The 22563-nt window shown below is 40.8% G+C and overlaps 1 protein-coding gene and 1 long non-coding RNA gene across 2 annotated transcripts; one reads left to right on the top strand and one right to left on the bottom strand.

Annotated features, from left to right (window-relative positions):
- Positions 1 to 2693: 2693 nt before the first annotated feature.
- On the top strand, positions 2694 to 18558 carry dok1b (docking protein 1b). Its single transcript, XM_067580458.1, has 5 exons — positions 2694 to 3572; positions 14019 to 14342; positions 15029 to 15128; positions 15236 to 15408; positions 16145 to 18558. Exons 1-5 carry the CDS (start codon positions 3516 to 3518, stop codon positions 17492 to 17494), a joined length of 2004 nt encoding a protein of 667 aa, XP_067436559.1. The 5' UTR covers positions 2694 to 3515; the 3' UTR covers positions 17495 to 18558.
- Positions 3500 to 11274, bottom strand: LOC137174926 (uncharacterized). Its single transcript, XR_010925502.1, has 2 exons — positions 6965 to 11274; positions 3500 to 6848 (listed from the first exon to the last, which is right to left on the bottom strand). It is a non-coding gene; the product is annotated as an uncharacterized lncRNA (long non-coding RNA).
- Positions 18559 to 22563: the final 4005 nt, after the last annotated feature.

The raw sequence follows: 22563 nt of genomic DNA, 5'->3' as shown, positions 1-22563 counted from the left end.
GACTGTTTTTTTGTGGCTCTCAGTGTGCTTACACACCATAATGTTGAGGAAGATACACAAGAACAAAAAGCTGAACAAAGATAAGTAAACATAAATATATCACTATGTATATGCAAATTGGTGAAAAAATAGATACATACACATGGAAACAAGTGCACAACAACAACAACACACAGTGTCTATAAAAAGGTGAAACAGTTTCAGTGAACTTAGCAGGATGCAAATGGTGCAAAGGTGTGTAAGAGTGCTGACAGATACAGACAGCAGAAATACCCTAATTAGAATAACCTGCAACTAAAATAGACCAGATTAAACACAAGGATAAATAACGCTATGCTGATTGTTTAATAGAACATATAGAACCGCAGCAAATGTTGGTCTATGTAAGGTATGAAGGTTTTTTCCTAATACTATGTTTTATATGTGAGAAATACAGCCTGACAGGACAAAAACAGGCTTTTCCAGTCTTATGAAAGAAGCCTGGCCAACCAAAAAAAAAACAAAACTATTGACTCATGGTTTAAAAATCCACACTTAGTGTCAAGAATAATATTGACAGAGACTTCGCACCATTTGGTTATGGGCTGAAAAACAGGGACACAAACTATGAGTTACACTGTGAGCCAGCAGGAGGCATCTGCAACACATTAAGGCAACAATTAGGGACTTGCTTCTGTTTGCCAACATAGGCTGCTTAAAAACAATTATCATTCCTTGGCTTCTCAAAATTCCTATAATTGGTCTGTAATTATATCTGAGTACTACTAGAAGGTATTACAATCGACCATTATGGGGCATGTATGGATAAGATGTCCCGCAGTTTATTTGCTCATATAATCATCACCTGTTGCTTGTGCATGTAGTTTACATGTAGCTATAGTCTATATTTTCGTTAGAAAGTGTGCGTGTGTCATTGCTGAAACCAACAGAGAAGTTACACAAGAGTGAGGAGGTGGGAGGAGAGGAAGAGGAGCGGCTCGGTGCGCGCTGCTCACTCCTCCTGCAAACTGAGCTGCGTCAAACACTGCACACTTACTACCATACCGGATATGAGCTGAGCCAGCCTTCAATATAAGTGTAATTACAGTATATCAGATTTTTCCTTTACAACATCCTTCATTTTGTATGATTTATTGTCTCTGGAGAATTATAAAACCCAGGCACAGCGTGAACTTTGATTAATATTTCTCAAACCCTCTTGAGTTAATATTGAACTCTCCATTAGATAATAAGATTTAACATTAACACTGCACGCTGTATGTTAATGTTAATTTGTTGTTTTCATAACACAAAGTAGTGCTGCTAGATTTGATATTACCTCTGAGAGATAGAGGCATTCTGTCACTTCTCATCTTTTTCATCAATTTGAGATAACTCCTGACTAAATTAACTTGATGATCTTGAGTTGGGATGCTATTTTCTGACATGTTAACTCCACTCTGACATTTCAAAGGTGTTGACAAAAGTGATCAATTCTTTATGGATTGATAATCATTCTTATGGGACCATTGGAATATTTTTCTGTTGGGCCCATTATGAGACCCTCCCCTCACCTTGCGGCCCTCTGTGCATTATATATGTAACCTGTCACCTCTGTGTTGATCCAAGGAGCAACCTGTATTTGATGCTACAATGCAACCTGGCCCCAGGATTTCTGTCCATCAATACAATAAATATATATTGTATGTATATAGTATATAAAAGTTTGTTGTGATTTGATTACACGCACATTTTTAAAGCAATATTCACCATGTGAACACAATAGAAATTAAATTGATTAAGAGCTTGAAACTAGATTTTGACACATGGTCACTCAATAAGTCAGGGCCTCAAGATAAATAAATAATGCATGCTAGCAACTGAGAAGTCTGCAGTCTTGCAGACTTATACAACATGCCCACTTCACTACACGATCTTCTCAATCTCAGTGTTGTCACAGTAACGGCATGCTACACAACACACACCCCTAACCCTAACCATCTTCCTGCTCATGCCTAAACCTAACCAAGTGGGTGTGTCCTGTAGTAAAGTGGGTATGTCCTGTAGATACTGCAAGTCCGCAGATAGACCTACTTGGACCAACCACTGCTCGGTGATGGAAAAAGTGTGAGTGTCGCCACTGACACTCAGTTCATAATAATCATAACACTGCAAATGCAAGGGTTTTCATCAGTGGGTCATAGGCTCAATCACCATAGTGTTACCTTGTTCAGCGATAGATAGTGACTTAAAGGTGCAGTGTGTAGGATTTAGTGGCATCTAGCAGTGAGGGTGCAGATTGCAACCAACTAAATAACCCCCCCTCCCTTCTAAGTGTGTAGGAGAACGTAAGGTGGCTGTGAAACTCATGAAAAACACGAGCCAGTGTTTGGTTTGTCCATTCTGGGCTACTGTAGAAAGGCGGTGAACATGGCGGGCTTCGTTGACGGGGACCTGCTCCATATGTAGATATAAAGGGCTTTGTCATGACCTCGCTCAAGTGGCCACAACAAAAAGGAGACACACCATGATAAAGAGGTAACAAAAGATACATTTATTAAACAAATTAAGCCAAATTAAATAATAAACAAAATAGTTATGGTATGGAGTGTAGAAATCAGTGGTATCAGTAGTATTCGTGATGCATGAGTGAAGAATGTGTGTGTGCGTGAGTGTTGGAACATGCATGAAAGCGAAGTAAATAACTGAGGCAGCATAACTAAACCAAACCAGAACAGGTGCCTAGAGGGAGAAGTAGAAAGCAGTCAGAAGAGGGAGAGAGACTGCCGGAGCTGCAACCCGGACTTTAATAACCTGGCAACCCTGCGAGCCATCAGGTGTCGCTAGTTGCCATAACAAGCACCTGTTGAGACAGAGCAGACAGGTAAATCACAAGGCCAAACAAAGATGACACCAGAGGTCATCACAGCTAATTGGTAACGAAAACACAACGGTTCTTATTATCAGGGGATTTTACACTACTTAAAAAATACTTATGAATATAATATTCCATTCCTGCTAGAAGCCACTAAGTTCTACACACTGCAGCTTTAAATAGTGTATATTATTAAATAAAATTCATCAAGTCACCACAAAATAATTCAAACACAAAATAACATCATATTCAGGAAGTGAGAAAAACATGGCGGTCGATGATTATCAATTAGGCTTTTATTGTGAAGGTTGTAACCGGAAGCTTGAATTATCTATTAAGGTTGGCTTTTCATTGGTCCAGCCCTGCAGGAGGACAGGCGACAGCCAGGCGACCTACAGACAACATTTGGAGATTATTAAACTTCGTCCGGACCACCCAGCGACTGTTTGGACCTTTTTAATTTGCACCATGACACCTTCAACTGCGCACGAGCGTTACGATACACGCGCTGTGACAGCCGGGGAGCGGAAGTGAGAGAAGGGGGAAGTTGTTAGGGAGCATAGAAGAAAAATAGACCCCTTCAAAAAAGTTGATTTTCCTTCTGTCAAGTCACAAGTCACATCTCGCTCTTTTTTTCTGGGACCCCTGGAGGTCGGGGGGCATGGACACCCACGTTAAAGAGGGACAGCTCTATGTGCAGCATCAGAAGTTTGGAAAGGTGAGTCTAAGAGAAAACTCTTGTTTGTTGGGTTGTTGCGTTGACAGAAATGTGATGTTGTGAGCCCTTAATACTCGCCGTTGGATGCTACCACGTGAAAATGACAGTTTTAAGCTAATAACTCAGTAATATACAGTATGACGGGATACAATATTACACCAAGAAACCAGTACAGCATGGAGTTGATAAAGTCACTACAAACACTCTATGAGTCTTTATAAAAATGTAATGTTGATGTTATTTGTCTCATAAAAGTACGAACGCAATGTAAAATCTTTCTAGGAACGTTATTTAAATGATTAAGTTGCACCATATGAGTGAAATAAACCCTGTTAATGGCAGTTTACTAAAGAAAGAGGCGCTTCACGTCCTCATGACTCTGATATGTACAATATTATGAATATTTTTATGTAAGGAGATGACTGTTCCATTTAGACTTTAAAATGTCTTTTCACAATTAAGTGGCCTTATTACAGTTGTAAACTGTAAAAAAGGAGCATTTTTTAAAAATGTCAGGACAAACAGATTGCACATATTGCGTCAAAGACAAACTTTCTTGTAGATGCAGTGTAGGGAGTAAGCTACTGGAGAGTTTCACTGCGCTGGGCTTGTTTTGATGTGGTGGTTTAGGGTAAACCTGCTGTGTTTCTGTTTGTGTGTGTGTGTGTGTGTGTGTGAGCTGGTGACCCATTACTTGATCAGAGCAAACAGAAAACAAGAGCTGCATGAGAGAAAGACTACCACGGTTGCAGTACCAGAACTGCAGAGCTGGAAAGTTGACAGAGAGTTGACACAGTGGAGAAACCCTTTTTTTTTCTTCTTAAGAAAGGTGGTAGACATATTTCCACTTCATCTTAGCAGAGCACACAGCGGTTTAAAGCAACATGCCACTGTTGCGTTCTCACTCACCATGTGTAAAGAGGATGTAACATCATGCACATGTTGCCAGTTACATATCTGTGTTTCTTTTACAAAACTGCAAGACTGGAGATCCTGTTAACCCAGTGATATCACCTGTGTGTGTTAGTCTTTGGCCTCCATGCAACCTTGCCTTTAGTCTCAGAGCGCCGCTTGATAAGAGCTCATCTACTCTTTCAGATTTGTAAGAGGGTCTTTGTGTGTCTGTGTGTCTCTCTCTGGTCATATGACATGGACCAACAAAACATTCTGGCCCTGTTTCCTGCCCAGAAATCACCAGTCCACAATAGATATTCATACTCCCAAAACACACTTTCAATGCCTTTTATAAACTGTATACAATATAAGAAACGAACAAGAAAAATGCCTGCATTTTCAGAAAAAACGTTATCTAAAGCAAAAGCACGCCGAAGTGCATAAAAAAGCAGCAGAGCAGAAAAGAATAGAACAGGAAGCTGAATGGTGGCTGATCTGAAAGTGTTGAAACTGGTATGATGTTTGTTGGGAGAGTTATGCAATCTTAGAGCTGTCAGTGGGCACACACACACACACACACACACATATAGGTTTGTTCCCACGTGCATAATCGGAAAATGTGACTCAAGAGCGAACTGGCAACGTCTGACCATGGTTTCTGTTTTTGGCTGCTGTTTTATGATGTGTGAAGTAATGGCCAGTATAGAGTTTATACAATCTACATCTACCTTTCCTATAAGCCTTTACATCGTTTTTACGCACTTAGTATCTTCTGCTCGTATACTATCTGCAACTTTTAAACTAGGGCTGGGCGATACGGACAAAATAAAATATTGATATTGAGACAATATCGTAGGGTTGACTATTGTTGCTTTCACAAAATATTTACACAGTGAGCTTTTTGATAAGTAATGATCAGTAATGTGGATATAATGAATAAGTGAGTGAAAGAAAAAAATAGAGTTCAGAAAACGACATCAGTTTACTGTGATGCAGCCTTTAAAACACTTACGCCATATCGCAATATCATAATATCTAAGACAATATCTAGTCTCATATCCCAATATAGATATAATATTGATATATTGCTCAGTCCTACTTTAAACTAAGTTATTACACTGTCTCTATTAGTGCTGAAATGATTCATCAATAATTTAATAGATCCCAGCCTCCTTAACTGTTGTTCAGACAAAATAAACATTTGTACCAGCACAAGATCTAAATAATTAAAAAAAAAAAGATTATATTTTTTTTAATAAAATTTGTTTAGTTAAGTTTATTAGTATTTTTTTGATGTTCTCAAGCCAGGTTTGAACCGGACATGTTTTGATTACATAGCACACGTCGTTTCATTTCAACTTTTTGATGTTTCACTTTTGGTTCACCGACTATTTCCTTAATTAACAAATTAATTCTTTGCTCTATAAAATGTAAGCAAAGGTGACATCTTCAAACAGTTTTAAACCCAAAGATATTCCGTTTACTATCATAGAAGAGTAAGAAGACCAGAGAATATTCACACGTGAGGAGCTGGAACCAGATCATATTTGCCATCAGCTAATCAGTTAATTGTTTTAGCTCTATCGAAAATAAAAACAGCTGATAGCTGCAGCCTCAGGTTTTATTCTGTATCTGCACTCTGTAGTTGGTCATTGCACTTAAATTACACTTTGGATTGGACATAATATATTAATTAGAGCTGCAACGATTAGTTGATTGTTTGACCGACAGAAAAGTATTTAACTATTTTGATAATCAAATAATTTTTTGAGCAATTTTTCATGCAAAAAATGGCAAATGTTTGCTGGTTCAAAGCTCTCAAATGTGAGAATTTGTTGCTATTCTTGGTCTTTACTTTACTGTAAATTTAATATTTTGGGACAAATAAGACATCAAATATTCATTGTAAATTGTTCACTATTCTTTCATTCAGACTTGTGCTTAATAAAACACTGGAGAAATTCATCTGTTTTTCACTTTTAACTGCAATGTGCTATATTTAAGATAATGTCAAATCTTAGATGTAGCTCTATCAGCCCCAGAGGAATGACATTTGATACATACAGTATATTTGTATTTTGGCGGATTGACAGTAAAGCTCTCTTGAGTCTTGAATCATATCCAGGACACATTTCAAAACTTCCTGCAGAACACTGAGAAGAAAAAAAAAATAAATCTGCTGTTTGACGCATGCTGCACATTACAAAGGTATTCATAACATCAAAGCATGACACATACCTCTGTCTCAGCCAATCAGATTCACATCTGCACAATGGTAAAGCATGACGAATATCCGCAGTGAGCTGGATGTTGAGCTGTCTGAATTTACATACGCAGTCAGTGTGGTTATATATAGTGCTTGATGGACGAGTCCTCAACCTGCTGTTGTTATCACAGTTTTTACATATGTTGAGCCGTCATTAGATTTCAATAATAAGAATTTTAATAGTGTGCATGGTTTAGCGAGTAGATAACTGTCTGTACATGCATCTGCTCACCTGTCACACATTTGCATTCAAGATGCTCGGACCTGCAGTTCGTAGATTTCAGCTGCTCTCTGCAGCCACAACAAGCTTTTATTTTCATGTTGAAGTTGGCAGCTGTTGTAACGTCCCGACTAACAGTGAAGCGTTGCAGATGTGAGCACGGTAGATGATCCTTCATCATGCCTGAAGACAGCTTCAACCAGCAGCTAGCCGTCACTTGAACAGACAGGGTGTGTCAGGATAAAGTGATATTACACATCCTGAGGCTACATTTATATGAATCACGTCTACAGAAATAACTGCAGACTGGATTAATGGGTTTATGACCTGTCAGATGTTCTCTTTTCATTTGTTTTCTCATTCTTTCATCACAAGTTGAGGCAAGATCTCAGACACTTAATCATTTTTCTCAGAAAACAAACGCCAGATCATCTTTGGTATGAAGAATAATTATGAGGAAGCACTAGAAAAGTGTGTAATACTCTGCAGTAGCTGTGTTTTTAGGAAGAATGGTATGATCTGAGGATTTGATGACACAAAGTGGAAAAGAATGATTAAACGTGTGGTGAAAAATCATCAGTGTGATGTTATTTTTCGGAAGTTAGTCATATGGATTGTAATAGTTTCCAATATCAATATAATATTTATAATATTTTCAACTAATAAAGGATCAGTTCCAGTCACATCAACATTCATTCAGTCATTTACTACGTAGTATTTTTATCTCAGCCAAATTTGAGTGACTTTTCCCCTCAACGCAATTCATGATGAATTACTGTAACTTGGCATATTATTTTCTCCATGAGTCTTTAACTGGATGATATATGAGTGTCGGTCAGGACACAGTTGTTAACTCGCTTAGCTGCTTCTTTACTGTGATACAGCTTCCACTGACACAGCTGCTGATGTGACGTTATAGGAGCAATAGAGAAAGAAAAGAGAGTGGAAACTGGACTTTAGGTCTAATTGTGGATACTTGAACCAAAACAGAACAGAACAATCCCATCATGAGCATGTCTTTAGAGACCAGGCTGATTTTAAACAGATAAAGAACGACTTTATATCACGACAAACAAACCTTCTTATATCGGAGTCCACCTCTCACTGTAGTCGGTGTGCAGACGCTGCAACGTTTCAACAGGGTCGGGTGTCATTTCGTTTTGATCGATCTCAGTTCCCATTTTGCTTATGAATTCATGTTCTTATTCTGTTGGGGAAAGAAACCAAACTGCTGGAAGCAAAAAACACCAAAACAAACATACTTTGTAAATGTTGGTCAAAGGCTAAAGTAAAGAAAAACATGCATGATCTCTATCTTATCAGGCACACGTTGAATGTTTGCTGTTTTACAGGTTTTTACTTGTGTTGGACATACAAACAGCTCATTCTGTAGCATTGTGACTATTGACATGAGGACATCAGAGAGGCTGCGCTCTTATTCGATTGTACAGTAAACGCTTTGTTATAGTAGCCTACAGTCTAGTGCTGCAACGATTAGTTGATTCATCTATTGTTCCTGTTCAGAAACAACTATTTTGATAATTGAAGAATTGTTTTTTTCTGCTGGTTCAAAACTTTCAAATGTGAGAATTTATTATTCTTGGTCTTACATCAATGTAAATGTAATATTTTGGGGTTTTTGGCTGTTGTTTGGTCTAAAATAACGACAAATAAGATATCACCTTTGATTCAGGGATGTTCTGACGGGTCTTTTTCGCCATTTTCTGATGTTTTATTGACCAAATGGTTAATTGATGAATTGATTGAAAATAATCACCAGATCAGTTGATGATAAGAATAATTGTTAGTTGCAGCCCTACTATAGTCTAATGAATTTTAGTTAGTTTAGTGATTTGGGTGAACCAGTCCTTTAGCCTGCAGGTGACATTGGACACCTGCTGTGTGAACTGAGCTGAATTACAGTTTACACGGCTCTGAGGTTCAGGTCGTCATGTTATCACTGCTCACTGCATTGGACGTGGATCCTCTCTCTCCTCACCAGTCTTTGCATTGGCCGCATGCTTTTTGCACCTGACTCATCTGAGCATGCTTGCAGGCATCACTATCTCCCTTGAAATCTTTCACAGTTCCACAAATAGCCATTTGTGTGAGGACGCACGACATGGGCTCAGTGTTTTTTTTTTTTTTTTATGAAAATGTTAAGCAGTCAAAAAAAACAAAACCCCAAAGCTCATCATTGTACTCAGGAGTACAGTATTTTCTCAGGACTTTTTTTCTGCAGCTCTTAAAATAAATATTCTCCAGAGCTGTATTTTGTTGACACAACAGAGGGTTGAGATTAGGGCAACCGAGTTGTGGTCTCTTACACACACACATGCACACGCACACACATGTATGACACATACTAACACACAGTCATGCAGCTTTCCTGTTTTCCTTCTCCCTTCCTTTAACAAACATTAACAAGAGCAGACACAGTTGTACTCTGTTAAACATACAGTGCGCGCACACACACACACACACACACACACACTCTCTGTTCCTGCATGTGTCATTGAGGTCTGTCTGTGGCCAGCGGGAACACGGTCGAGTGGTTTAGTTAAATAGCTTCATGACAGATTGAGAGGATCCTGTGTTTTTAAGCAATGAAAGCTTGGAGTTAAAGAGGAAAATTCTCAGTTTCTAGAAAGCGATCTTCCCGATTAATAATGACATAATGACTATAATGATAGACGACTCCACACAAGTCTTTTATGCAGAAATGACCGCTGTCCCGCTGCTTAACGACACGTTTGACAGCTTGCAGAATATCAAAACTGATCTGAAGTGACTAAAATCCCCACAGCAGCCTGAAGTCACACTGAATCATAAATGTCCTTTCAATATGCTGTCATGTGTTGCTATTTGAAGGACATGATTGAGAAACAAATCCACTGTGAAGTATAGTTATTGCAGCAGAGTGTGTTTGTGGGCATATGCGTGAAAGCCAAAGTGAATTCTACAACAATTTAATAATATTCAATGCAGTATATCTAAAAATGATACATCAGTAAATGCATTGAAAATGAAACTGATGTATATTCATAAACAAATGAATTAAACGACTGACAGGTGGAAAACTGCTTTGAAGACAGAGTTGAGATTTTCTTTGTGGTATTCAAAAGGATTGTAAAAGAAAAACAAAACTGCTACTGAATGCCTCTACACAGTTCTGAACGGCTAGAAGAACAAATGCAAGTTCTGATATAATAATGTTCTGAAAAACTTGTTGATATAGAAAAACCGTGAATTCAGTGACAAAGAGAATATAGTGAGAAGGAAAATCTGAAAGCGTCAATAATTGATGTAAAGCAGTGTTGATCTTTGTGCCTTTTTCGAAGCGTAACAATAAAATGTGACAGATAACATGACAGTGACAGTGAAGGCCGCGTGACGTTTCGGCAGTGAAAGGCACAAACACACACACGAGCGTTTGACGTGTCGTTAACGTGGTCCCTTGAACCAGCAGGACATCAGTGAGGAAGTCTCTCTCTCTCTCTTTCATGAACCCTTTTGCATAATTTCCACTCAGTGTATTAGTAGCTGATAACGGTCTGTTGCCTTATATGGAGCAGCTGTTTCACATGCACATACACACACGTGTGTGTGTGTGTGGACCACGCTGCAGCAGAGGTTACTGTTTCACACCCCGTGTATTGACTAACAGAATCTGTTTGTGCACAGTTACAGATGGTCCAAAATGCACCGAGGGAATAATAAAAACAACGGAAACAAATGCAGGCACATATACATGTATACACACACACATATACACATACTGAGACACACCTGGAGTCAAAAGAAGGAAGCGAAGAGAATCCTGGGTAATGACAATCCCACACACTTCCTGTCCTTTCTGGCAGTTAATTTTAACAGGTTGTGTCGACTTTTGAAACCTTGCGTGTGTGTATGTGTTATATAGAAAAAGATGAAGATAGCTTTCATGCATGAATGTACCTCCGTTTTTGTTCTATCAATAGTTTCAAATTGTGTCACTTATATCGCAGCTAAGCCACATGTGGTTCGTGCTTTTTAATAAATAGCATTGAGAGCTAAATATACCATATGGCTGTGCAGCATATAGACCCTGTGGCTACAGGTGTATCAGTTCCATCATGCAAATACTGCAATTACACTTTTAGACTGACTCTTAACATGTCACTTATTTTCATACTGTAAATGATAGCGACATAAGCTGACGACGTGTAAAAGCTCATCTGGTACCAGAACCAATGATTAGTGAGTCAGCAGGATGATAGAATTGGCCAATACAGACTCACAGATATGTCAGTATTGATGTATATCTTAGCAGATAGACAAAAAGAAATGATTTGAAATGATTTATGTACTGTAGCACTTCAAATGCTTTACGGTAGAAACAAAAAAACAGGGAGAAATGTTAAAATAATGAAGGATGATGGAGAAAAGTATCAATAAAACACCAGAAAGCTGTTTTTACATTCATCTGCTGAAAGAAGATGAAACAAATTTGAACATGTGCACGTACGAGCACAGTTTGTGAAATATTTTGTAATCCAGTCCCAGTCCAATAAGCAACTTAAAGAAGTGTGATATGAACTTTTATAACTTCCAGCACACATACAATGAGACTGGACTTAAGAATTTTTAATGAGTTAAATCAACTTTTTGGTGGAAAAACCGTATGAGACAATTTATTATTCAAAGCAGAGTAATTTTACATGTCTTAATGCATGACTAAAAGGCACCTCTAACTTTCAAATATTGATATTGGTGCGGCCTCAAAAATCACATCTGTCAGCCTCTGGTTGCTGTTTTTTTTTTACAATGGCCACAACTGACGTAACACGCTGGAAACCTGTAGGTTTTAGTGTGTCTCATTCTTCTTCATTAGCTGGTTTTTCCCCCTTTGGTTGCAGAATTTTCATATCACTGACCTCCTTGTCACAAGCTGAGCTCTGACCGTCAGGCAGCGTCCGCCGCGCTCGGTGAACGTAGGGGGGAAACATAGACACACACTGTGGAGAAATGTAGCTGCCATGAGGCACAGTGTGGGGTGGACTAGCAAAACACACACACACACGTATCCAGAGAGGGCACAGGGGACGACAGGGACTTCCCAAACAAGTGTGTGTTTGAGTGATTTCAGCCGTGCACATAATCTCGCACGCAGTGTGTCATCGTGTCCATTGTTAGCGCTGAACATCTGGAGTCTTACACACACTAGCTGTGTGTCTTATTGTTCGGCATTGTGTCATGTCCATGTTTGTGTCTGAGGTGGAAGAGATCATTGTTAACCACTGCTTCCTCTCTACTGTCCTCAGGGACAAACGATGCACCTGCTACCTAATTTAAACCATGTCACACTTTGACTCGTTCAAGACCACAATGTTAACATGTAAACTGAAGCTGGTGCACTTTTTAAGTGTCACCTTCTTTTTTCTTAATTTCATTTCACTGACAAAATCTTAAGGAACGTGTGTGTGGCCACTCCAACACGGTAGATGAGTATTTCAAAGAAAAATCCAACCTAAAACACTGTGTTTTTCTTTGTAACTTAAACAGATGTTGGCGGATGCGGATTGAGTTAAGGGTGGAGTGACTTCCTACATCCAAAATAAGTTTTGGAATGCGTTCAACATCATAAACTAGTTATGTAGTGTGAAGTTTATCTTATTTTGTGTTTATCCTGGTTTTGAGCACACAGTATGTCCTTGTTTTGTTGTGATAAAGGTTATCACACCAAACTTTCACTTCTTTGATCAAACTATAAAAACTGGGACAGTACCGGTTTTGATTTTTGGGGGAAATGGTTCTTTTCTCTAAGAGCAGCAGTGACTAATGCTGTAACTGTGGTCCGCTGCTGCTGCTGCTGATTGAATGCAGAGAAAACAGTAGTGTGTGCAACTGATCTGAGTCAGACTGTATTAGGTCTATCACCACAAGCCTCCTACATAACGTTTCTGTCAGTAGAGTAGACGTAAAAGAAAGACCCGGAAATGTCATTTTGAGTCAGATCTCTAGACTTCAAGCGTTAAAATTCTCGTCTTCATCAGATTGTGATTATTTGTGGCCAACTCTGCATTTTGCATTTTCCCCAATGCTTTCTGAACAAACTGCATCCAAATGATTTATCCTCCCTAAACAGCTGTGTACAGGACAGATGTGTGTTGCGAAAAAAAAAAGAAGAATCACATTTTCTGTTTCTGTTTTCCAACCTCCTCTTTTTTTTCCTGTCGTCCATTTCCAGTCTTGCCTCTCATTTTGTCTACTTTCAGTTTCAGCAGCCGTTTCTGACAGTAAATGGCACCAAATGGAACAAAAATGTTTGTTTCTTGTTTTAACACCACAAAACACAAATACATAAAAAAAAAAATAGACTACTGTTTCCCAGTTTCATTTGTCATTTGGTGATGCAGCTTAGGGGGAAATTGGGGGCGTTTGTAACACTAACATGATACGATCTCATAGAAACCTTTAAAAATCTTGTTTTTGATCATGAACTGAAGAAACTCAAAAGATAAAAAAATCATATTAAAGCAGCATTAATTGATTTTTTTTTTTTAGTGGCAGTGGGAACAAGCTGTAATTGATATGACGAACATTTTAGCAAATCAAACAGATATAAAGCAACATTAACATTCATTTAGACTCATGTTTTAGGCAACCTGACAAATGACAAATCTGATATTCACTCTCCCTTTTGGCTTTGTTTTGGTCTCCACCAACTCTGTAGGAATCTGGCTCATTAGCTGCTAAATGCTCCACTATGCTCATCAGCTAACCGCTAACTTTGTCTGCTGTCTGGTGCTTAGAAGGTAGTGTACAGTGGGCTTTCAGAGTTTTTTCACTGAATCAAAACAGAAAAGTTGTGGGTCGTAAAAAACCAAAACAATGTCTTGAAAGCACTAAAACGCTCTGTGGGGCTGAGGGGAGCTGCAGAGTTCGGTGGTATTTCTCTGTGGGTTCATAACTACGAGCGACGTCTCTCACATTTCTCATTTGTTCCATTATTAATATCAACATACTGATTATTGCAGCTTTAACCTTCCTCCTCTATAACTGTCCCTTCTTTTCCACCCATCAGAAATGGAAGAAGAACTGGTTCGTCCTCTACCCCGCCAGCCAGAACGGCATCGCCCGTCTCGAGTTCTTCGACTCGCCATCGGGCGGAGGGGGCGTGGCAGGTGGAGGTTCGGGTAGCGGGTCAAACGAGAAAACCAGGAAGCTGGACAAGAAGATCATCCGCCTGTCGGAATGCATTTCCATCCTGCCGTCGCTGACGGAGAGCTGTCCCAAAGAAAACATGGCAGCGTTCTGTGTGGAAACCAACGACAAGACCCATGTGTTCGCTGCGGAGAAGAACGCTGCCAAGGACTGGATGGATACCATGTGTGACATTGCATTTCAGGTATCTTTACACTTTTTCACCTCCTCTGCTCCTAAATGTGTGTGTGTATATGTGTCAAAAAACAGTGTGACCAGTGGCTACAGGGTTTTTCTTCAGGAAATAGCGTTTGCAGTGAGTAAGTAAAGACATGGGTGGATGTGTGAGTTCTGAAGGTGCAAGCTTCCTCTTTGTGTGTGTTTTGAATTTGTGTGCCTTTTATTCCATCTACAAAATGATTCTTTGCTCTCACTGTGTGTGTATATGAATGTGAATAAAACATACAAATATTTTTAAATGGGGAAAAAGAAGAGCCTGAAGACCTGCTGCTTTAAATTTAGTTTTCATCTGGGATCGTAGCTTCGTTTTCTAGTTTGTTTGTGTCTGCCAAAATTTTCCCACATACCCCAGGAGTGTCTAAACAGGCCGCAGTTTCTATTGTGTGCACTCACACACACACACACACACACACACACAAAAGCATGAACATCACACAGTTTTTTCAGAGAGGAAGCCGGAGGGAGTTTCCATGGGGAAGACTCCATCCGCTGTACTCTTTTTCTCTTTTCTTTCTTTCTGTCTACAAAGCAACAACACATAATCCAAACTCCTGCATGTGGGTGTAGATTAATAACATAATTAAATAATAATTAAAAAATCCTGTTGGCTGACTTTCAGTGTGTCTTTCTGTCTCTCTGTGTGTTGCACAGGGAGGAGGCGGCAGCAGCAGCAGTTGTGCTGCAGACTCTAATGGAGGACCCCATGACCTGCAGATGTCTGAGAACCTCATCTACTACTCCCGAGAGGAAGGTCAGGACACAGATAAAAAAAAATTGGAGCACAAAAGATCCTTCATAATTAGTAGAATTTAGGCTAATCAAAGCAAAAACAAAATTTTCTTCTATTTCTCCTTGCAGTGAACGAGTTCTGGGTGAGCATTCAGCGTACTGAGGCGTCAGAGCGCTGCGGCCTGTCCGGCAACTACTGGCTAAAAGCCGAAAGCGACGTCTTGATCTGTAAGGAGCCAAAGACCAAGAGGAACATTCTGGTCTGGCCCTACAAGCTGCTGAGGAGATACGGGAGAGACCGGGTGGGTGCATAAAGCACGGACAAGCCCTGTGCTTATAAGAAAAGAACATTTCTCTTCAGGGATCAAAAAAGGTCGATCTCTGACACACCTGACATTTGTAGGCAGACAGACGATGTGCGGTTTGTTAAATATAAGCACAACTCAGCTCAGAAGTGCGAATAATAATTTTAGCAGCAGTGTTCGTCCATGTGGTTGGAACGTCAGCGTCAGCGAGAAAAATCTGCTATTGAGTCTGTGATTATTTTTTGCCACTTTGATGCTTCAAAGTTCAAGACAAGCATCTAAAAATGACAGATGACCTTTTTTTGTCTGAACATGTTTATTTATGCATGTGGCAGGTCATCACTTCGCATCTGAAGATAAAAAGATGGTGTGACTTTATTGATTCCTATGTGGAAATAATAGGTCATTTGTGAAAGAAGTCAGGGGGAGGAAGTATAAGATTTTTTAAAAAGTGGAAAGTGAAAGAAATGAAGCATTAAAAAATATATTCTGAGAAAACTTGAAAAGCACAGTTCAGTGGAAAAAGGAAGCAAGAATAGTTTTGAGTGCTGACTGGAGCAGGAACTTCTTTGACTAGTTTCCATTACTCTCTGCAGATTCCTGTGTATTTGTATGTATATTTGTATTTATGTGTATTAATATGATCAGACACACTTTGCTCACACTCTTCCTTCATTTCTTCCTCCTTGCTCCATTTCTCCCTTTCTTCTCTCCTCTCTGTCTCCATCTCCAGGTGATGTTTTCGTTCGAGGCGGGCCGGCGCTGCGACTCGGGCCCCGGTAACTTCACCTTCGAGACCAAGCAAGGCAACGAGATCTTCATGCTGGTGGACCAGGCCATCCATTCGCAAAAGGCGCAGGCTGAGGAACGCCACCTCAGCTGTCCCATCAACTTTGACCCAGACTGCCCGGCGTCACTGCAGCACTTACGCAACGCTGGTGGCTTGACAGCGGGAAGCGGAGACAGCAGCAGCTGCAGCAGTCGGGAGGCGGATGGCGACTCGGGCGGCAGCAAACCGGGCTCTGCAGATGGCGTGCTCGGGAAGAGAGAGGGCGGAGATGGAGCAGGAGGAAGGGGGCAAGGGGGTGGTGCAGCAGCATCGGGAATCAAAGGGAGGAGTTTACCAGAACCGCCAGCCATGTTGGGGGTTTTGGGAGGAGGAAGCACCCCTCCGCGGTCTCCCAGAGGGCAGGCAGCAGCAAAAGGTTTTTCTTCCCCTGATGAGCATGCAGGTCTCTATTCTGAGCCTGCAGATTCAGTCCGCCTGCCTCTGCACAGCTCTGATAGCCTCTACTCTGATCCGGTGGACAGCATCAAGGGCCAGAACCAATCTAGCAACCCATCCACTCCCCCAGTGCCCACCCCACGCCTCCGACCGGTGGGCGACGAGACCTCGGGAGGCGGCGCCCAAGGGGATCCTTACCACGGAGGCAGCAACCACAGGAAACCACCGGACCTGTATTCACACCTGTACGACCAGATCAGCCTGGAGCTGAGCCAGAAAACGAGCGCGCTGAGTCTAAACGGGGCTGGAAATGCGGGAGGAAGAGGGGGAGCGAGAGGGGTGAACAGTAACAGGCGACCCCCGGGAGGTCAAGCAGAAGGGGCGTCGTCACCTCCCTCTCTAGCTCTGGAGCACATATACGATGAGCCGGAGGGTTGTGCCAAAGCAGGTGCGAGCACGTGCACTGCTGGAAGGATGACTTTTTACGACGAGGCCCGTTTGGAGCCTCACAGCCAGAGGAGGCCGGAAGAGGTGGCAGAATCCCAGAGACATTCTCCTCCGCAGCAGGGCCCGAGCCGTAGCGCACCTCCAGCGCCGAGGTGGCCCAAACCAGTCACCGCCCCAAAGCCAGGCAGGAGCCCTTTTGCACGGAAGGAGCCTGTACCGTTGCCCCCTGGGAAACCTGGCAGTAATGTGAACAACAACAACAACAACATTTGGGGTGGAGGAGGAGGAAGCACGGGGAGGGAGCTGTACAGCAAAGTGTCCAAACAGAAACCTACATCTTCTAATTCGTGGTACAGCCAGGCGCCGCTGAGATCACCTGATATCATCTATGACAACTTAGGAGACATTTGACATCCTCCTTTGTCTTTGTGGACTGCAGAGCTGCTGCTCCTCCCCTCTTTGAGAAGAGGAGAGACGCTAACGCAGAAAAGATGTCGCAGAAAAACGAACTTTCGGTTGATGCAGTTTTTGTAAGGACCAAGCATATTTCTCATTTCAGATTCCTTCCATCTGTGGACTGGAATAATTATTTGAGATTCATTCGGAGTGGATTAGCTCATGAGAGAACTGCCTGCGTTTTCTGAGACATGGAGTGCAACTATTGAAGGGTAGGCATGGGCCACCCTCTGCGGGTGTGTGCGTGTGTGTGTGTGTGTGTGTTTGAGGAAAAAGAGAGTGAAAGTGTTTGCATGGTCAAACCCATAATTGGTGTACCAAGCCACATTGTGGTTGGAGCCAGCCACTTCACTTGAATACATACACACACACACAGAAAGTGTACGCATTTGCCAAAAGCAGCTCAGCCTACAGGCTTCACTTTTAACAAGCTGAGAGAGCGGCTTGGCTCTTCTTTTATAAAATGTCATGCTTATGAAGCGACTGGGAAACATGTTTTTTGTACTGCTGCGTTTCTGTTTCACTGCAATATGAGACGATATGACAGATTTTGTTTGACAGGTTGAGGCTCGGACTATGTTCTGGATTTTCACTGCAGAACCAAAAGAGTGGAGCCTTTTCCGTTCTGTTTTGTGTTTTCTGGACTGATTAATCATGCTAAATGCCACCAAAACAGTGAGAATTGCAATATTTTCAGCCCAGGACACTAACATGTGAGGTGGTTTCATCCTGGGCTCCTCAAAATGGAGAAACATCATTGCTACTGTTTTGGAGGAAGTATGAAAAGTGGGACTTTACCAGATGTGAAGGGGTCATAGGGTGGTCATGCGGCCATTCCTGCACAGAGTGTCACAGTTTTATAAGATAATATTATTTGAATCCTGTATGGTTGTGTGTACAGACAAACTAAATATGGAACTAATTAATCCCTTTCAATGTGTCAGTATGTGTGTGTGTTAGAAACAGCTGTGCTGTCTGTAAATATAACTAATAATAAAAATGACTCAAGAAACCTAAAATATTTCTCCATAGTGGGTCTGTAAACAAGAGAACTACTCTAATTGCTACATCACCACTTCCCCTCGGTGTGTTTGTCCTGCCAGGAGCCAATCACGCTCAGTTATTCATGTTAAAAAGACTTTTTGTTCTGGACCGAACGGGACAGTTAAACGGTCTGACCTCATCCTCCACTTCCCTCCCGCTGCCACGCTCTGTTTTTGTTGTTTCGGTCCGTTTCCAACCACTTAATCACACCGTTAAAGTTGAGCCTCAAAAAACGAAACAACGACTTTCTTTCTTGCTCTCTTTCTTCTTCTCGTCTTTCTCCCTTTCCTCTCTCCCTCTCCGCATCGATTCTGTTGTTCGGTTGCTGTGGCGACGGTTAATGGGGGCTGGTTTGTGTCCGACACGCTGTGCATTTTAACTGCAGAGATACCGTGAGAGGAGGGCAGGAGTACAAGATGGAAAAAAGGAAGATAGAAGAAGAAAAAACAGCTAATTGACATGTTGAAGAATGCTGCAGAGGGAGGGGAACATGTGGGTGTTTATCCGGAGCTGAGGATGACGAAAGAGTGAGAAGAAAGGGACTTAAAGAAGGAGAAAAAGATGCTGACATGATGAATGCTGGCTGGATGAAACCTGTCTGTGTCTGGTTGGCAGGTACAGACTGTTCCCTCCACTGCTGCAGCTCTTTATCCCCTTCATCCCTCTTCATCCGTCTCTTTTTTTTCCCTTTCTTTCTTTATTTCCCCACCTGCCACTGCACTACGTTCTGGACGGGGAAGTCCTCCAAAAGTAACAGGATTACATTTTTGAGAGTACATTTCCTAATTCTGCCTCTCCCCTCCTCTGTTCTTTCAGACAGAGTGAGGGAAGAAAAACAGGACGACAAACCTCTGTCTTTCTCATTAAACTCTCGGTGAACTCATTGGAAAAGAGGCACACACACACACTCAGCATCGGTACATGGTACAGTTTTCATGCCTTCAACATTTGCTTGTTTATATGGGTCAATACTTTCCCATTGGAATATCCAAAACAAGCCGTTTACACATTCACAGGCAGTGTGTGTGGGTGGAAGACTTTGCCCACAGTGAACTGCAAATGGCTGCTTTTTTAATGACTGCTATTGTGTTTGATTTAATATGACTTCAGTGTGAGTTCTGTGAACTTTAACCATAAAATGTGTCATTTTATATCTAGAGACTGTTGTTTCACTTTGATGTGGAACACAGCTACTTATATTTACCACACTTACCACAGGGCGATATTATTCTTTTTTAAATGTAAATTACATTCACCATACGGAGTTGAAAACCATATTAGTGTGTTAACTGTGCATTGGTCAGATTTGAGCAGGTGGCTGTAGTGCTTTTTTATATCATATGTTTTGTCACCCGTCAGATAATAAATCATGGACATAAATACTAATGCTTTCTTTTTTATAGCGGCTCAGTGACATTTTAACCTCATTTTTGCTCACCATCGTAGCAAAAAAAAAAAGTAGCAACACATTACTTCCAGTCCCCCTATTTTGCTTGTATAAGCAGTGTATAAAGACATTTTTAAGTGTTTATTAATTTACAATTATAACTTAAGAAGACTTAATAAACACCTCTATATGCTTACAGCTACATTATAGTGTGCTAAAGTAATTTATCAACTGTTTATTCACAGCTTACAAATGCTAAATAGGGGGACTTAAAGTTAAGTGTTGACCAGTTTCCATTGGGACTAGACTGGTCTGCTGGGCCACATTAGACAAATATTAAAGAGTTTCTCCAGAGATTTAATATTTCCCCTTCGAAAAAATTGGAAAATTCGAGTCAAGCGTCAGATTTAAAAAAAATGAAAAAAATCGAAGAAACAGGTGCAGAGATATCCCGACTTCTGTTCCCTATTATGGGTCATGCTTCAGAGATGCTGGATCCTACGTTTCCCATAATGCAACCAGTGGCATCTTTTCGTTAGACCCTCTCTGCCTGTTTATAAGTATTTCTTCATTTTTTTGTGTCTCATCATGATTTAAATGTAGTTTCAGAACATTTTCCATCTTAAACACCAGTAAAACCAGTTATTGGCATAAAATACTGGGTAATTAGAACTTATGAAGAACATATTTGGTTATAGTCTTGACAACTCTTACTGGTTCTGTTTCAAAATGTTCCTCTGTGCTTTCTGTCACCTCCTCTCCTTCCTTCTTCACATCTCTCTCCATATCTGCTTTGACCTTTCATGCATCTGCAGAACAGCTCAACTGCCTGCCTGATCACTGATGAATGTGTGTGCGTGTGTGTGTGTGTGACAGCTACAGGCAGGGCTATGTGTGAGAAAATGTGCCAACAGACCTGTTGCTGTCAAGTTGGTTCGGTGTATGGTTCATCAGGGTGGGACTTAAGTCTGTGAAAATGTGAGAATACACTCCACTTCTGCTACCATATCACCTAGTGCACATTCCTGTGTGATGATGCGTGTGTGTGTGCGCGCTCAAGGTTGGACGCCTCATATCGAAAGCATATCAGAGACCTCACTTCATAGTTTCAGATCAACTTCTGCAAGATCTCTCAGTTTTATAGAGAAATGTCAAGTCAGTAAGAAGGCACAAACACATGACACCAAAGTCTCTAGATTACAATAGTCTGATAAATGTTGAAAAAGGAGACAAAGAGACTCCTTTAGTTCGGTACAGATAAACACACTCGCTTTAGCATGACTAACACTCACATGTCCTTACATATTTTTTCTAATCAAAAATGTATTTCAGGGTTTGAGCTCAAGGTAAGACGTGTTTATGTAGTCGCGTGTTTGTGTTTGTGTGTTGTTTCTAGCCACATGATGCTATATTTGTCCAGACAGTTTTATCTGCCGGTTTGAGGTCTTTGCACGTCACGTCTCTGTGTCACACACACATGCGTGTAAACTTCAACTAATATCCTGTCAGTGGCGCGCTTCCTGTCCTCTTTCTCTACATGTTATGTAATTGTCCTCTCCCCCTCAAGGCCCCTTACTTGGCCTACCTGTCTTTTTTTTTTTTTAAAAGGTCATGTCAGACTTATGGAAAGAGAACAGGTTCAGTTCATCAACAAGAAGCACTGAAACTAGCCTTTACAACAACAGGTGTTATATAGGAGGCTGGGCTGTCTTTACTGGAAAAACAATCCCATAGTTTTAAGACTTAAATTTTTAAATTGTTAAAGCTGTATTAACTGATTTTTTGGCCACATGGGGGCAGCGCAACAAGCTGTATACACATTGACTTATTGTTCCCTTTTTAAGTTCATATGGTGAATGTGTTAACAAACAGTTTCTTATTGATAAGCATTCATTTTGAATCACCGAATCCAATATTTACTCTCCTTTCAGTTCTGTTTTGGTCGCCACCAACTCTTTAGCTGCTAAATGTTCCACTGTGTTCATCAGCTAGTTGCTAATTTTGTTTGTCTGCTGTTTATCAGAGATCTTTGACTGGAAACGATGCCGATGAGAGCGATGAGACTGCTTCAAGTAAAAGTTGCAGGCCGAAAAACCAAAACAATGAGCTGAAAGATGCTAAAGCTCTGTTGAGCTGAGGGAAACTGCAGAGTGGGTGGGTGATGTCTGGGGTTTGGTGTTATCTAACAAACTGATCAAGCTAAGACATCTAAAAACTCCCCAGTGATGTAGGTAACATACTGAAATCTGTAAAAAGTCTCTTAATGCAATAATGTTCCCATTAATGTAATATAAATCATCTCTAAGGACTGTTAAAGTGTTAAAAGAATAGGAAATATCAAAAATTCATGATATTTGTAACATTTAGTATCATTTTAGGATAATATGGACATTATGTTCTTCATCTTGCGTAACATTCACACCTGTCAGCTGCAGTATTTCCTCATTTTGTTTTTAAGATAACTGAAATATCACCATTTTCTTTTCTGCACATTTGACCTCAGACAAACATGAAAGTGTCCGGTTTCCTCTAACTTTCACAAAGTAGACCACCAAGATCTATTTTTAGCTGTGCGTAGGCAATCCATTCAGTC

Source organism: Thunnus thynnus, chromosome 22 (assembly GCF_963924715.1).
Source record: "Thunnus thynnus chromosome 22, fThuThy2.1, whole genome shotgun sequence".
Taxonomy (NCBI): Eukaryota; Metazoa; Chordata; class Actinopteri; order Scombriformes; family Scombridae; genus Thunnus; species Thunnus thynnus.
This window is presented reverse-complemented; position numbering and strand designations above follow the sequence as displayed.

Excerpts from the sequence above, each read along its gene's own strand:
- dok1b (XM_067580458.1), top strand. The coding sequence starts at position 3,516 with ATGGACACCCACGTTAAAGAGGGACAGCTCTATGTGCAGCATCAGAAG. Across the intron at positions 3,573-14,018 it reads AGCATCAGAAGTTTGGAAAG|AAATGGAAGAAGAACTGGTT; the intron begins GTGAGTCTAAGA and ends TCCACCCATCAG. Across the intron at positions 14,343-15,028 it reads TGTGTGACATTGCATTTCAG|GGAGGAGGCGGCAGCAGCAG; the intron begins GTATCTTTACAC and ends TGTGTTGCACAG.